The sequence below is a fragment of the Schistocerca americana genome, chromosome 7, assembly GCF_021461395.2.
Source record: "Schistocerca americana isolate TAMUIC-IGC-003095 chromosome 7, iqSchAmer2.1, whole genome shotgun sequence".
NCBI classification, from domain to species: domain Eukaryota; kingdom Metazoa; phylum Arthropoda; class Insecta; order Orthoptera; family Acrididae; genus Schistocerca; species Schistocerca americana.
Genome location: NC_060125.1, coordinates 450333155 through 450351342, shown reverse-complemented (window position 1 = coordinate 450351342; position 18188 = coordinate 450333155). Strand labels below are relative to the sequence as shown.

General features: G+C 37.9%; 1 protein-coding gene across 1 annotated transcript in view; it reads right to left on the bottom strand.

Annotated features, from left to right (window-relative positions):
* The window catches only part of LOC124622998 (protein inscuteable homolog), a 97922-nt gene that overhangs the window by 34262 nt on the left and 45472 nt on the right, over nucleotides 1-18188 (bottom strand). Inside the window, exons 6-9 of the mRNA XM_047148788.1 lie at nucleotides 14368-14607; nucleotides 12455-12626; nucleotides 6160-6517; nucleotides 2539-2662 (exon numbers count right to left, since the gene is read on the bottom strand). Of these exons, the coding sequence (XP_047004744.1) occupies nucleotides 2539-2662; nucleotides 6160-6517; nucleotides 12455-12626; nucleotides 14368-14607 (894 nt within the window). The remainder of the gene's footprint in view (nucleotides 1-2538; nucleotides 2663-6159; nucleotides 6518-12454; nucleotides 12627-14367; nucleotides 14608-18188) is intronic.

The following is an 18188-nucleotide window of genomic DNA, read 5'->3' as shown; positions in this document are numbered from 1 at the left end:
CACGTAAGCCAAAACAGGCCCATAGCTTGGGGGGAGGGGGTGTATCATAAACATCCAGCTTATGCCACAGTTGCTCTGCCTTTCCACTTGCTGTTGTTAATGTGTTGCTGCCTCTGGCTCAGCCTGTGAAGTTGAAATCATCTGGTGGCATAGCTGCATCTGATGCAATGGTGTTTTGTTCTGCTTCATTCTTGCCCGCTCCCATAGCCTTTTGCAACAGCTGTGGCAGCATCATTATTTTACTCAGTAGTGCCAAAAAATAGTGGTGGTGCTACAGTGGTATGTTGCTAGGTATAGAATTGGTTGAAACATTTTACTTACTATGTACACATTTTCTGGTGGTCACTGTGTTCCAGAAGTAAATTATGTTTATACTAGATGTGTTTTAATACTGCTTGTAGGCTAACCAGAGGTTCTTTCCTATACCTTTTGTCTTCAGTTACGATGTACAGTAGTTGCACCTAGCAGAGAGCATGCCTCGCTAGCATTCATACAATGGACAATAGTGAGGTAGATTTACTGGGAAACATGCAGAGTGCTACAGAATACCAAGAACACTACATGTGATTTTGTCACTGAGTCTATCATATGGAATCAACAGGAAATAAGGAAGTTTTCAACTCTCTCTCTCTCTCTCTCTCTCTCTCTCTCTCTCTCTCTCTCTCTCTCTCTCTCTCTCTGTGTGTGTGTGTGTGTGTGTGTGTGTGTGTGTGTGTGTGTGTGTGAGAGAGAGAGAGAGAGAGGAGAGAGAGAGAGAGAGAGAGAGAGACAGAGACAGAGACAGAGACAGAGAGAGAGAGCGAGCGAGCATGAATGTGGTTGTGCGCACACACCTGGCACAGAATGCAACTTTAATTTTCACTATGCTGTAATTAAAATTATAAATAATGTGCTGCAATAATGTAGAGACAACATAATTAGCCAATGTAAAAACAAAATTCTTAACGATACACAAACTACACTTGGCAAAATATATGGCACTTTCATTGTGCATTTTATAAATGCATTTAAAAATTTAAATGGTATGTTTTAATGTTACTTCAACACAAAATATATGAAATGTTTAATATTATCTATGACTGGACAAGATGATTAAAATGCTCCTGAATGTTGTACCATGTCATTGTATAAAATACTTTCTATTCTAAACTGTTAAACCAACATTTCGGCTGTATAACAATAGCCTTTCTCAGGGCAAGACCCTTTCTTGCCCAGAGGAAGGCCATTGTAATACAGCCCAAATGTCAGTTTAATAGTTTAAAATATAAAGTATTTTATACAATGACATGGTTAGAAGAATTTTAATCATTTTGACACCAACCACAGAAGCCTACCCTGTTATACGATTTTACAGTTAAGGAGTGCAGCAAGTTTATCTTCCTTTACTGATTAAATTTGATTTTTTCCCCTGTAGCAATAGCTGCATTAACATGTTTCTTAATTACGACATACTGAGAAACTTTTTCAGGTCATTAACTGTATCCATGGAGCAACTGAATTAGAGATTGGTATGGCGTCACAGAAAGATCACTCCAATAACTATGACACTTGGGTTGTTGTCAGAGAATTTTCTGGCTATTGGCCTGATAGTCTAGTGCAAAATCGACAAGATGTGCAATACTAAAAAATCTGATTGTGGCCACGTCCTGAATACACAGAACATGGGACAGCGCACCTCCGAGTTCATGCACCCACTGAGCTTCTCAAGTGCCATTATGTTAAAGACGTACTGTGAGTACTTCAATTCAGGAAACCTGCCCCACCAGAGTTAACTACCACAGGTAACACATTGATGACAGCAGTCAGCACACAGGCTGCATTGCAGCAAATCACTCACAAATTCAATATTGAGCAACAGCAACAACCACAACCAGTGGCCTGTCACATTATCCGCAAACACCACCTTCTACAGCATATAGAAGCCACTGCCACACATGTGTACTACTTTAATTGCACTCCACAAAGCAAAGACATCAACATAGGTCAAGAAAACAACCACTGGGTCTCTCACATAACCACAAGTCACCTGTACTATTGGCTCTTGAGACACATTGAAGGCAGGATATGAGCACAATGAAACTATAAAAGGCGATGTCCTCCTTGCGAACAGTATACTGTTAGCTGGTGAAGGGATTCTCATGTGAGGGGGGTATGCATAGGATGAAACTGTGGTACCTGATGTGCTAATCTTTGTATCTCACCAACAAATGTTACAGAATCTACTGTTCCATCATCCATCCCCACCTGTCACATACTACATCCAACAGGTGAATCATACATTCAGTGCGACAAGGCACCAATTCATTACTAGATGCAGGAGGTCATGGATTGGAATGGCTCCCCAATTCTTTTGATGTCTTGTAGAAACCATTATACATCATTCTCATTACAAAGACAGAAAGGAGTATTATATGCAGCATAGTAGATGCCTCTAATACAATACCTGATGAGTGTACATGACACTAAAGAAAATAGGCCTAAGACTATAAGACCTAATTTGTTTGAATATGTTTGGGATAGGAGAAATGATGTTATTACCAAGCAGGCAACAAGAACTCCATCACTGTGATTCCTTTCACGATCTTCCCGGCACAGCCTCACCAGTCGTGTTACCCCTTGCAGATCTACTATCTCTTGAGCCACAGCTTTGTCGGTGCAAAGCCTGTAAATAGCAATTTCAAATATAATATCTTTGAAACTTATGGGTATACATTATTTTAGGACACAGCAAAATCAAGATCAAGCTAACAACTTTATGTAAAATTTAAATATAGTTCTCGTGCCAATGTTAACATGTGTAAAAATTTCATATTAAGTAATCTCAGACCAAATAACATTCTTTTTGTCATTGATTATCAATGGACTTAGTTGATGACAGGGAGAAACTCTTCTCAAAATATAGAAATTTTAAACAATAACATGCTTTAATCCTAAGGAAATTTTATGAAATCTCTCTCTCTCTCTCTCTCTCTCTCTCTCTGTGAGTGTGTGTGTGTGTGTGTGTGTGTGTGTGTGTGTGTGTGTGTGTGTGTGTGTGTGTGTCTGTGTGACTGCCATATACTATAACTACAGAAAATAAAGACCAATTGAGGCAGCTGTCTGAATACATTAGACAACAATATACAATTGTAATTCTTGAAGAACAAGACAAAGAAGAACTTTACACCAATTCTACTTAAGACTAGTAATTACTGTACGAACACTATGGCAACAATCTTAAATATGAATGGAAAATCCAGCAAAAATATGTAATAGTTGGACACAAACCCAAGTAAACAAAAAAGTGGAAACAATAGAGTATGTATAAATAATATCTGAGATAGAAGTCAGTAACATATTCTGCAGCTGACAAATGGGGAAGGTAATGGAGAATGGGAGAGAAAATGGAGGGGAGCAGGGGGGGCATGATACAATGAAAACAAAGTACTTCACAGAACTGTGTTAAGCTATTGCTACCACAGCATACCAAAATTCCAGAACTGGAGACAGAAATTTTTTCTGGGTACTAAAAATTTAGTCTTCAGCACCTTCAAACGGAATTAAATTAAAAGTAGGTTTAAAAAATGAACAGGTGAAAAATAAACTTTTCTAAAATTATGAAGTGTTTATAGATTAAAATTCATTCTAGAAGAAAAAATACATACATCTAGGTGGCTGATTGACGAAAAATAGGATGGTTGGGGCCTTATGGACCAATTATGACAAAGTCTTTAAAAACTGAATACAAGTTTTGATCATATTGTAATTGTTGTGGACAATTGGCCTCTGCCTTTTTGGCAGGAGGGGGCATGGGGGGTAGAGACACTTCAACCACCTCATTTTTCCTTCAGTCAATTTAGGGGACACCGCAGATTCTGCAAAGGAATGTGACTCTCACACCACACTTCTCTCATAAAAACATAATATGGACAATAGGTTTCCATATCAGTATATTAAATGCTAGTGGTTAATAAAACTGCATAGAGAGATTGGTAAAGCACAGATGAAAAGTCACCACTTTCACCACAGAAGATAATCTTATGTAAGAGATAAACATATATTTTTAGCTTTTTAGAGCAACGTTTTTGAATCTATTCCTAAATAGTTACTTTAGTTTCTGTTTTCCCCTGAATCCCTGCATACTCTAATATCGAGCATAATTATACTTTATTCCTTATGTACTGGATCTTTTTTCCTACCAAGAACATTGGTTCAACAGGGAATCTGTACAGATGATAAACTTAGTCTTTTGATTAAGCTTAAATTATTATATTGTCTCCATATTTGTATACAGGTACCAAGGACAGTAACTTCAGCCAGTGTGGTTTCAGCTATCTGAGACTGCAGACATGAGTACAAGTTGCATTTGCGTGAGTGTGTGCACGCTTGTGTGTATGTGTGTCTATTGCTGACAAAGGCCTTAATGGCTGAAAGCTATAATTGTGTGAATCTTTTTGATGTGCCTATCGCCACTCAGCATCTCTGCTATATGGTGAGAAGTTCCATTCTATTGTCCAGGAACTGGATATGTAGAATCCCATTATGTAGCTTTTTTTCTAATATTTGATTTGAAAAAAAGTTTTCATCACTAAACCTGCTCTTTTAACTCACAACTATAGAAGTAAATGGATAACATAGCCATTAAGACTACAAAGCAATGCCGTTTATAATTTAAATAAGGGGAAACAGATAACAGAGGTTCTCTGACTGTAGCACGTTACCCGCCAACAGCGCCAATAAAATTATAAAATGAACAATTCCTTTCAAACTCAAGAGTGCTGTGTTGCATGAGTGCTATGCACTGACCTGCAGAGGGTCTGCTGTGTGACTGCTCTGTCTCTCTGCTGCATGAAGTGTGCAGTGGTCTTTATGCCTTGACAAGGGACAGGAGCCAGTCAAAAACAACCATGTTGTATGTGCAACCAAAAGAAGGCTTGCAAGATACAGTGACTGTCTACAATCTAGCACCTCCACCTCTTGAAATAAAGTTTTCTTACATGTAGCCCTATACTGATTTTTTAACAAAAGTAGTTATGGAGACTTCTCTGTTTCTCACAATGCAATCCATGCACTTCCAGTCAGATTTCCATTTTCTGAAATGTCCAATATTCCACTATTGTACACAAAGTCAATCATCTGAACAAGCAGCAGCTTTTTTCAAAGTGATTAGCAATCAGGCTTTTTCATAATATTGTTATTCCATCCTGGACTCTTCATTTTTTTCTTCAAAGTAACTACTTTTACTGTTTTATTTTTAGCCTGTATAAGCACAAACAGTAAATGGCAAAGTTGTGATGGTTCATCCTTAAAACAGTACACAGGTGCTGTATTAATAGCTGCTCCCCTTTGTTAATGTATGTTTTGATTTGTTCCACAACCCTGAAGGTTTTCCTACATGATGGAAGCTACAGAATGTGATGAATGGATTAAGCATACTCATATTCTATTAGTGATAGAGAAATGGTGGTGTTGGAAATCTTGGCACTCGAGGCACTTCTTTATCAAATTCACTCAGCTATTGCTCAGCAAGTTCCTTGAGATGCTTCTAGCTTGGCAGGTAATAGGAATCAGATATGCCTATTTCTTATAGGATGATTATGAAATGGTTAGTGGTAACTTTTCCCTCCACTTCCACAATGTACATTTATAAGTGGTCTGGCAATTCTCTCTCTCTCTCTCTCTCTCTCTCTCTCTCTCTCTCTCTTTAGTAAACCAACAATAAATTCATTTTCAGATTCAACATATAGGATTTGCCATAATCTCTCTCAACTTTCAGGCCTAAATAATGTAAGTCTTGTCTACAACAGTAGTAACTCCGTCTAGATTTCTAATAAAGTTACAATAGTTATAATGCTTTCATTCTTTTATCCTACACTGATCATAAACATCTCTTATTTAATAGCACAAAATTCCTTATGTATTTGCTTTCTTCAAAACATAGGTGTGCTAAAAAAAAGAAAAAATACATGTTATATTTATTGGATCTACCAGAATGATACATGATACTGTGGTATGACTAACTATCTTGTTCTAAAATTTATGATGATATGTAATCATCAGCCAGCTTGATGGTGATAGAGTATCTTAATAAGTCAACATTCACGAAAGTAGATTTTGCTGCTCATACATACATATGAAAACTTCAGAACTTTTTAATAAATCACATAGTGTACCACTTACCTGGACAGTGCAATAGCAGATTTTTGTTGTAATCTTTCTGCAGCTGTAATTTCTGCTCCTGTCTGCAACGGGCAGGAACGTACTTGAAGAAAACACACAAGAGCAAGTGTAGCTCCCTGCGATGCCAATGAATGCCTTGTTTCAGGAACTGCTGCTACATTTGCAAGTAAAGTAGCAGTCTGTTCTCTTAAGAAAACAGGAGCATTTGGCCCTTGGGATCTTACTGCTGCCAGAAGGTGACCTATTGTTGAATATTCCAATAGGGGCCAGACACACCTTGGCTCAAGGTGACTCATATTGGCAAGTGCAGCGGCTACTAACAGCAAGGTCTGCTCATCAGCTTTTGGAGTTGCCATCCCTAAAACATAATATTAGTACTCACTGAAATTATTTATCCAGTTTTAGTTATATGTCTGTTATTATTGGAAAAACATAAAAAACAACAAATTGAGTTCCCAACTATTGAAAATAAAATTTAATTATTTACAAACAAATTTAACTTCACAGCTGCTAACTAGTGTTGGAGATTTTCTTAAGAGATCAAGAAATTCCCCCATTCTTCTAAACACTGTACATCAAAAACTTAATTTATGTTCAAATGAGCAGTAGGTATATCACACAAAATGTAGCCGACTGATGCACGAAAAGACTAAGATAAGGTGGACCAAATTAGTGGTAAACAACTCAGTTGTCTCTATCCTGTTCTGTGTGTTAATATACTTGACAATTGAGGCATGTGAGACATGCAAATCTATGTGGGTGGCCAAATAATTGGCTCGAATTGTCCAGAATGTTCTGGCATGGCACCGTATCATCCACAAAAATTCCATCATTGTTTGGGAACAAAGTCCCAAATGGTCCCCAAGTAGTCCATTTCCAGTCAATGATCAGTTCAGATGGACCAGAAGACCCAGTCCATTCCATGTATAGACAGCCCACATCATTATGGACCCACCACCAGCTTAGACGGTGCCTTGCTGACAATTTGGATCCATGGGGTCTGCACCACACTTTAACAATATCATCAGCTCTGGAATTTGCAATTAGCCAACTGTGGCTGCAGTCTGCAGCATTCTTAGGGCTGAGTCAGTTGCCCACCGGCGAGGCACACAATGCATCCACCCCCTTCATCCAGCCGGGCTGGTAGGACACTTGGCCCCAGAAGCCACGAAAGGGTCAATGTACAACCAATGCAAAAAAAATTATGCTACACAAAGCAGATAAAATATGAATTGTAACAAACTTTAGTTGGATTGGACTGTTGAACAAAGGTGGTTAGGTAGTGAAATATTATTTAAAAAGGGAACTTCTTGGTCTTTTTTCCGGTTCTGGACAACCTGACTTGGGTTTCAACTCACTAGACATTTGTGTAATCAACACTCTTTGCAGCATATTTCTGAGGTAACAGAGCAATTGTATGAATTTTCTTTCTCTGCAGATAACACCCATATACACACTCTTTGCAGCTAATTTCATCAAAATTAGCAGCAGTGCTCCACTTCCTCAATCACTCTTGACTTTTGTTTAGTAATACCTGTCGTCTCTTAGTTTACTTGAGTCCTATCACTTCTCTAGTAATATCTGTCATATCAGTAGTTTATATTTTCATTTATTGTGAACATCATCCACTGGTGTCAAAATTAAAGCCACAAACCGCTATTTACCCAACCTATGTCTAATTCACAACATAATCATATAAACTGTCAACAGATGTGCCTTTGATTGCATTCTTCATGGAAGATGGCATTCCGGTCAATGAACAAACATGACAATGATGCCGTCAGGGCAACTATAAAACAGGGTAATGTTTGCCGGGTAGTTCCACATCAACACAGTTACAGACATTGCAGTAAGTGACATCAGAAATAGACGATCGTTATTTGGTTTTAAAGTAGGGTGTCCATTCATCCCGTTTTTCCCGGGACAGTCCCGTTTTTTACCAAAATGTCCCGCTGTCCCGAAAGTTTTTTTGGGGACGCTCAAATGTCCCGTTTTCTTAAGATTCCGCTTGGCTAGAGTATTTTACGCTACTGGTTGTTTGACTTGCTATTAACTGCGCAATTATTTATGCTAGGAAGCGTGTGATGACTTTCAGCATACCCCAAACATGTATCGAGCTGTCAGAAATCGCAAGTAATTTTAAACGCACTATAGGTTACGAATAACAACGAAGATTCTTCTCTTCTAAATCGATCCACTGAATCCGTCCTTTCAGTCCAGAGATACTTTACACCTTGATACTTGCTCTCTGGCTTTCGTCACCACACTGTTAATGTTTTGCACTGTGCAATCACTGTCTCATTGTGCCAAACGAAAGTGTAATTTTAACTGCAATATAAAAAGCAAGTTTCCTTTTATCACTGGCAGTGGAGAAACTGTAGAATGTACGTTGTGCAGATCAAAATTTGCTATTGGTCATGGTGGAAGGTCTGACATTGTGAATCACATTATAACGAAGAAACATCGCGTGAGTGATCAAACGAAAAGAGCAAACAAATGCGTGAGTGACTGCTATGTAAACTTAAAATCAGTAACAGAAATGGATAGACAGCTGGCAGCACAAGAAGCTACATTTGCATACCACAATGCAATGCACAACCATAGCTTTAAGTCAACGGACTGTACTACAGCAGTTGTTAAAAACTTTTCAATCCTAAATTCACATGTGGACACACAAAATGTAATGCAATCATTTCAAATGTTATTGCACCGTATGCAGCTCAGCAGGTTTTAAATGAACTGAAAAGTGCTCGATTCATTTCTGTAATGATTGATACATCAAATCACCTGGATTTGTAGTTGGTTCCTCTCCTTATCAGGTATTTTCACCCTGAAAATGGCATCACGGTGAAAGTGCTCGAATTGGTTAATTTACCTGGAGAAACTTCAGATTTACTTCAGAATTATGTGCTGGGGGTTTTAAAGAAATGTGATCTTGAGGGAAAGCTGATTGCAGTTTCTGCAAACAACACTAACACCAATTTTGGTAGTAAGCAGGGTAAAGGAAAAAACAATTTGTTCTATAAACTGCAACGGAACACAGTGAATAATATAGTAGGTGTTGATCGGCCAGCACATGTGGTGCACAATTCCTTACGAACTGACTCGGATTGCCTACCCATCGACTGCCAGTTAATTGTAAACAAAATCTACCATCATTTCCACACACACATATACAGTAAGGGTTGAATCTCTGAAGTCATTCTGTAAGTTTACTGAAACTTAATACAAAACTGTACTTGGGCACAGCAAGACAAGGTGGCTATCTCTGCTACCAGCATTGGAAAGAATTGTAGCGATATTTCCTGCTTTGAAATCATATTTCATTTCCCTTGATAAGTGTCGTGTTATCCTTAAACAATTCTTTGATAACCCTGTGTCTATTGTTCTTCTACGGTTTCTTGTTAGCCAGCTAAAACCTTTCTCCACAACAATTAAATGTATTGAGAAACAAGAAATCACAATAGTGGAAGTTTAGCAAGAAATAAACCAATTATTGGGCAAATTACAATGCAGAAAATCTGGAAGATTTCTTACATCCTTTGTACATGAGACTCTAAGAAAGCTGGAAGAAGAGAGTGAAGTTACTGTAGAAAAATTTCATGTTTATGCTGACATCTTCTATGACTCTTGCATAGAGTATATTAAAGAATGGTGTTTACCATCTCTCACACCTTTTAAAGCATTTGACTGGGTTAATACTGAAAAGGAGCAGCTACAGTGGAAGGATATTCAGGACTGTTGTGTTTTTGTTAAAAGTATTGTACCAAATTTTCCTGTTGATGAAGACGAACTGTTCGATGAATTTTCATGTGCACAGAACTTCATTAAAAGTGAAGAAGGATAGAAAGAAAGCGTTGGTGCAACGTGGTGTAAAATATTTGCTTATTTCAAAAGTAAAAACATTAACCTGAAAAACAGGATTCATTTGGTGGAGTTTTGTCTGGCAATTCCTGGGTCAAATGCTGCTGTGGAACGTGTGTTTTCATTAGTGAACTATTTGTGGTCAGATGAAAAAAACAGAATGAAAGTTGAAACAATGAGGGCTTTGCTCATTGTCAGAACACACTTTAATGGTGTATCGTGTACTGACTTATGATACCATTTCAAACGAAAATGCACTTCTTGATAATATACATAAAAGTAAAAAGTACGGTGATAGTGTGGCAGAATAATTGTAAAAAGTGATTTGGGATCATCTGAGTGCATGATGTAAAGTTAAGGTTGTATGTGTATTAAATTTAGTCAATACAATATTTATGTCCCGTTTTTTTTTTCTTCATTGTCCCAGGTTTTTCTCTAATTTATTTGAAATGTCCCCTTTCTCAATGAAAATGAAATGGACACCCATTTTTAAAGGCACAATGGTACCGTCTTAGTACTGCACGACAACCGGTATCCGGCCTCACATCATCCACTGGACACTTTGTATCGAGGCAAATGGTGTACATTAGGCTTCGGCAGAGGCTTCAGCAGTGTGTCCATTATTGTCAGAGACCTGCTGTGTGTGTATCTCTGATGCTTCTTCACAGAGGGAACATCTAGAGTGGAGTCATCAACATGACACCCGGACGGTTGAACAGTGGGTCAATGTATTTTCACAGATGAGTCACAATTTGATCTGGAGAGTGATTCTTGATGGATTTGCATCTGGAGGGAATGCTGAACATGATTTCTGGACCCAAACAGTGTGGCAAGAGACTAATCTCGAGGAGGATCTCTAATGATGTGGACAGGGATTATGCTGATCACTTGAACACTTCTTCATGAAACTGTACACATAAATCAGCAAGGTTTAACTACTATCACGTACTGTGACCAGATGTTGGGACCTCATGTGCAGTTGCCGTGAGGTGCCGTGGGCCCACACCTCGTATTGATGGATGTTAATATTCGACCTTATAGAGCATGGGTGATTGATGTTTTTTTGGATATGGAAAATATTGCATGCATGGTGTGGCCTGCTTACTATCCTGATTTGAATCCCATAGAGCATGTCTGGGATGCACTGGGAGATGGGTCGCGTAACGTCAGCATCCACCAACCACTCTCCAAGGCTTGCGAGAAGCTCTGCAGGAAGTATGGGGGTTACTGCCTCTTACTGCCTCAAAATGAGATTGATGACATATTTCACAGCATGCCTTGTCATTGTCAGGCCTGTGTTGCTGCCAGGGGTGGTCACATCCCATAATGAGCACATTAACTAGTTGTCGGAATGTGTGAGCAGATCCATTAAGTTTGAAAACACGAAGAACATTTTTGTCTACCATTATGCATGTTGCATTTGTTTACGTTCTGCATTATTTACAATGTTTCTACTTTACTATCACGTTTATAGTTTATATGGCAAAACGAATGCAACTTTGCAAATTTTCCATTTGTTGCTTTAATTTTGGCCACCAGTTTAGTTTGGCTGCGTGGTATCCTATTTAGTAATTTATAACATTCCACTATCTGAAACACATGAATTTACACTTCAGCAATTTTCTCTATGGGTCCCCCCCCCCCCTTTCCAATATTCTCCAGCCCCTATAGACTTTCACATCAATCTAATCCAATGTAACAAATGTTTTGCTAGGAGGCATCACTTTCTGAAATTAGACTTTAGTTTACAAATATATTTGTATCTTTTAAATAATGCACTTATATGCTATCTTATACCATCAATTACTAACGATTCTTTTCCCTACAGTAGTATGTCTCTGAAAGCAGTAGAGTTTTCTTTGATATTCTACCTACTTGTTTGCTTGTTCATTAGGAGTCTGACAGTGAAATAATAAATTATTTTCATCTGTTTTCAAGCCATCTGTAATACTAGATTGCACCACATGAAGGTGATTTTTACATGTTTTATGTCAAACCATGCAAACATGCAATGCCTCATATATAATAGAAGTTCATAAGTAACAGAAAGAAATGTCTATGACAAGACTTTATGAAATACCAGTACCTCACTGATCATTCACACAAAATAAGTAAAAATTCATATGTGGGTGCACATTCAGGATCTAACAAACTGTAAATAAAACTATTAAAAGTAACACTGTGTTCTATAAAATTTCTGTGTTAAATGAATTGTGTAACAGGAAGAAGGTATTTATAAAATAAATGTGTAGACAAAGCAGGTGATGGTTTAGTAACCACTGACACAAATAATTAGCAATAATTTACATAAATGCCAATTTGTGTTACCTTTGTTTTGGCAGCAAATTTGGTTGCACTACATGAGAATAAAAAAAATAATAACAATGAGCAACTGTATTGGAAAAAAACTTAAGAAGTTAAAGCAACTTACTCGTGAGGGATTTGACTAGTGATGGCAAATGTTCAGCCAAACCATGGACACTGTGATTATCTTCTACCCAAGGAGAAGTAATTTGAGCCAAAACTCCAACAGCTTCAGACAACTCTGATATAGGGCGCGATTCATCTGCTAGCAGTTCAGATAAAATTTCAACACCACCTGCCTGAAAAGATATTTCTAAGTTGCTGAAACACGGTCAGTATGCTATAAAGAGTAATCAAATGAAAATGAGACAGATGGAAAGAAGTAAGTACACTGTTTATTATTTCAAAAGTAAATGCCATAATTGGTAATACATTTGTCCCACTGAGAGACCAAATGGTCAGTGCTTTCATAAAAAAATGTTTGCTGTTGCTTACGGAACCGCAGTTGTACCCGAGTGTGCACTACTTTGTCCAAGCAAACCACAAACGTCTTTGTTCAGGGCTCAAAAATATGAAATCACGTGGGGAGACATAAGACCTGTATGGAGGATGTGTAAAGGCTATGCAGCAAAATTTCTACAGCATAGTCGGAACATCCTTGGCAACATGTGGGCAGGTATTAACCTGCAACAGAATGGTGTTGTTTGTCAACATTCCTGGGTATTTCGACCTGAGGGTGCATTTCAATTTATGCAAAGTGTCCACGTACCACTGGTGCAGTAACTGTGGTGCTATCTCCCTATGAGATTTCTGTATTTGTGGAGACCTGAAGGAGGACATTCACGATTGTCGATTTACTTTGGAGAAGAGGTGCTTGCCTGAGTACAATCACAGTTCTGTATGCAACAGCAAACATTTTCCCCACAAAGGCACTGACTGTCCTGTCTCACAGTGAGATAAATGTATTAATAGTTATGATGATAGCTTTTAAAATAATACATAATTTACTTACTTTTTCCACATGTCTCATTTTCATTTGATTGCCCCTTGTACAATTGTTTTTCTGGGCCAATAAATACTCTACAGCATCTGTGAAACATATTTAAACTACGAACTGATTTTTTGCCTGAGCAACTTGCTTGACATTGGTTTCACTTCTGATGCATCGATTTGTATTGGTCCAGTTTTATCTTGGAGCAAAAATTGTACATGTAATATTATGCAGGTCAACAAAATGAGGATACAGTTACATTTAGTATCAACAGAAAAGAAGTGAAAGTAAGTATGTACATATTCTTACAATCTCAGTTTATACAACATTTACTTTCACAAATTTAGACATCCTTTTACAGAATCTAAACCACCACCACCACCACCACCACCACCACCACCACCGCCGCCGCCGCTGCTGCTGCTGTTACCTAAAACATCAGTTGTGCAGGTGCTCAAAACTATGACTGATCATCAACAATGGCTAAAGGTGCGAGAGTAATAACCCTGTATAAGAAGTGCAACAACTCAAGGACAATGTACTGGCTTTAACAGAGGATTTATGAGGTGAAAATCAAACAACGGAAAATCCGGGATAGGAAAGTTGCTACTCACCAGTAACAGAGATGCTGAGTCGTTGATAGGCACAACAAAAAGACTGTCACAAATTAAGCTTTCCGTCATTAAGGCCTTTGTCAAAATAGTCAACAGACGCACACGCGAACTGATGCAAACTCAACTCACAAACTCGACTGCAGTTCAGGCAACTGAAACCACACTGTCTCTGTCGTCTATTGTAGACAAAGGCCTTAGTGGCCGAAAGCATATTTGTGACAGTCTTTTTGTTGTGCCTATCTGCAATTTATGAGGTGAGTATGAACAAAAGCTATTTGCAATAACAAGGAGACACATGGTAAATACAATTTCTTTCCTCCCTGAAATTGTTGAACACTTCATCTTTCTTAAACAATGTCTAAATATCTGCAATGGAATACAGAGTTCAAGTAAACAAATCAAAGCTGAATTCCACATGGCATTAGTGTTACTCACCTGTTCAAACTGTCGTATGCTCATTGCAACACAGCAAACTGCAGCAAGGGCTCTTAGTGATGCAGTGCGAACAAAACTTGAATGAGAATCGAGTGTGATGGTAAGCAAACTATGAATGCCACCACATTCAGCTACCAACTGTCCTGCTCCTGGACTCTCCAGTCCAAGTGTTGTTAGGCCAGAAAGAGCAGCTCGCAGTACTAAGTCATTTGGTGGTTCCTCCACACGTGCCAATAAACCCTGTAATCATCAGCTCAAATTATGACACGACATTTAATTTCTGCGGAATGAAATTTTCACTCTGCAGCAGAGTGTGCGCTGATATGAAACTTCCTGACAGATTAAAACTGTGTGCCAAGTTCAAGTCTCGGCCTGGCACACAGTTTTAATCTCTCTCTCTCTCTCTCTCTCTCTCTCTCTCTCTCTCTCTCTCTCTCTCTCTCTCTCTCACACACACACACACACACACACACACACACACACACACACACACACACGAGAGAATTTCTTTGTGGTATTTATTTATTTAGAGTTCTGTAGATCCATTTGAGAATATACCTCTGGATACAAAATGAGACAGATTTTTAAAATAAAATATTGGTAATATGTCTTATTCTATTTGCACTATAAAAAGTTATAGTGAAGCATTTCACACAGGTAGCAAGAAAAGCTCTAATGGAAATGAGATACTGCTTGCTTAACAGCTCCAATAGCTGAAGGGTATATTGACATTACCAGCTTTGATTAGTAACTAATCCTATTGTTAGATAAAACTTAAATCAAAAATTTAAAAAACCTCTACACAAAATATAATCCTCTTCTGTTTCATGTCATCTCTTCCAGTCCTGTGTGTCTCGTATCCACACCTCAAAATAGGTAGTGAAGCATAATTATTTATTACATAAAATATGAAACAAATCTAGCTTTATTAGCCTAACATTGTTAAAGAATAGAGTTACCTATTTGTCTTATATCATCTTTTTAAATAGTTAACATATGAATTTCGTTTCATGCATTAATCTGTCTTATGAGGGCTAAGTCCTGCAGTGGTTTGATGATAGTGCACTGACTCATGCTTCACTGAACCATGAATCCAAGTTGTGTGCTGTGCAGTATGTGCCATGTCAGGTGATATCAAGCCCAGCGACCCAAATGGGCAGTCATCATTTACAGTTATGTCTATATTGTGGAATTTTTGGAGTAAATTAATTAATAACTTGGTATTGTTGTTTTGATATTTACCTACATTTCCCAGGTAGCTTACTTGTATTAAAATTTCATACTTTATCATTTTTAGATATGTTCTGTTTTTATTTTATTTACTTAGCTATAACAATGCAACGATGCTAGGATCCAAAAATATGACTTAAATTAAACTTAAGGGGGCAATATGTCATATTATTTTTTTTACTTTTAGAAGTTTTTTGTGTCAAGGTCTTTTTTAAATTTTTAATTTCAGTTTTACTTCATGCTTTTTGTATTTTACTAGTAGACATGGTATTGTCGACAATCTAATAGTGAAATCAGATGAAACCGATTTTCCTGTAGCCCGTTTCTGCCATGAGGGACCAAGTGGAACCAAGACAGTTGTTCTGCTCTTCTTTTCCTCATAATTTGTAAAGGTGGTTCCGTTTTTCTACACGGCTTATGAACTGGCAATCAAGTACAGTTATTATTGTCGCTGATAGTGGTTAATTCAGGAATATGTTCGTCTATAACACTTAAGGTTTTCATCATATTTTACCATTGTCACTTGTTTGATTTATGTGTCTTTCTTTATTTCACACACACACAAACTTACTGACTATGTTTTAGTATATATTTAGCTAATTTAGGTAACATAAGCAATAAGCAGAGGTGATATTTCTAAATCAAGTCTGAAGAAGGTGGGGTGTCATTGAGCTCTCTTGCAATAGGATGCCTAAACTGTTAGGGCACAATCATTTGATTTAATAGTGAACTGTAGACCTCAAAAAGAAATACAAAAAGGCTGTGAGAGGATAGCTTTATCTTTTACAGTTGAGTCATGATCACCCTTTTTCTGCTTTTTGTGTACTGAAGAGGGAGACTTCAAAAGACAAAAATCATCATTGTTGGTCAACCATAAAAGATAAACATATGTTCTCATGGACTTTTATTTGTGTCTTTTTTGAGCTCTACAATTTGGTACTATGTAGCTTGATGTAGCTCGTGAATATTGCGCAGCATATATCAAGAGAGTGTGCTGGCAGTAAACATTTTTACTTAATTTATCTGATGAAATTTAAATGGCAGAACAGACATTCATGGAACATAGCTAAAAACCATCCCAATTAAAACAGTTTTCAAATAAAAAATCTGCATTAAAATCAGACCTTTCATTTGGAAGCAAAAGTACCACAGAGAGATACACATGTTAAACTTATGACACCCCTCTATTTGTGTTGGCGGTTAAAAAGAAATAAGGAATTATATGGCATTACTGGCAGGGAGACCAGTAGCTTCAACTGCTTGACTGGAATGGGTTTACTCTTTAAGTGCACAATGACCAGTTTCCTCAAGGTGTGTGAGAGTTTATAGTCTTCTGTTGAGTGTAGGTGACTGTTATGGATATGTATGTGGTGTTATAGTGTCATCTTTGTGTTGCATGGTGATAAGAAATCTTAGTTTTTCATGTCCCATCAACAATAAGGTCTGGAGCACAAGCTTGGATTAAGGAAAGACATTGGCCATGCCCTTTCAAATGAAACATCAGAGGCATTTGCCATAAGTGTTTAAGAAAATCACAGAAAACCTAAATCAGGATGGCCAGAGACAGATTTGAACCATCATCCACCTAAATGTGAGTCGAAAGTGCTAACCACTGTGCTGCCTCGCTTGGTGATGAGAGGTGGTAAGGAAAGGAGGGAGGGGTGGATTACAAATAATCTTGATGATAATAACTGTGGAATTTTCAGTCCCGGCATCTTCATGCACTTGCTGAAGATTAGTATAGCCAGCGAAAAGGTTTAGGGGTTCCCAAAATTTGTAATCTATTACTTTTTGTTATTATCTGTCACTTACATAAGATAGGATAAAGATGAAATAGATATCTAAAAATAGAGATAAAATTAACACAGCAAAAAAAAGAGAGGAAATTGCATGTTAGTATGGAGAAGGCCACTGCTGGAGTGTCATTCCTCCCCCCTCCCCCATACCCAGGTGATCTCATTAGAACATTTCACCTAACGCCTGATGAGGGGACAACAGTGGCTCTCTCTTTTCTCCTGATATACATAGGTATACACTTACAAACGAATTCCCAGAACTATCATGTGGACAGATTAGCACTAATCACTTTGTTGATGGAACATGATCTATGAACAAATGATTTTATTAACTGCTAATTGAAACTGTCCATATGAACAAACCATTTTGCAACTGGAACTACTGGTTTGTTATTCCTACATCTAAGTGATTACTCTGCTATTCACAATAAAGTGCCCAGCAGAGGGTTCAATGAACCACCTTCGTGCTGTCTCTCTACCGTTCCACTCTCGAATGGCACACAGAAAAAACGAGCACTTAAATTTTTCCGTGCGAGCCCTGCATTCTCTTATTTTATTGTGACGATCATTTCTCCCTATGTAGGATGCTGCTAACAGAATGTTTTCGCAATCGGAGGAGAAAACTGGCGATTGAAATTTCGTAAGAAGACCCCATCGCAACGAAAAATGCCTTTGTTTTAATGATTGCCACTCCAATTTACATATCATGTCTGTGGCACTATCTCCCCTACTTCGCAATAATACAAAACGAGCTGTCCTCCTTTGTACTTTTTCGATGTCATCCGTCTGTCCCAT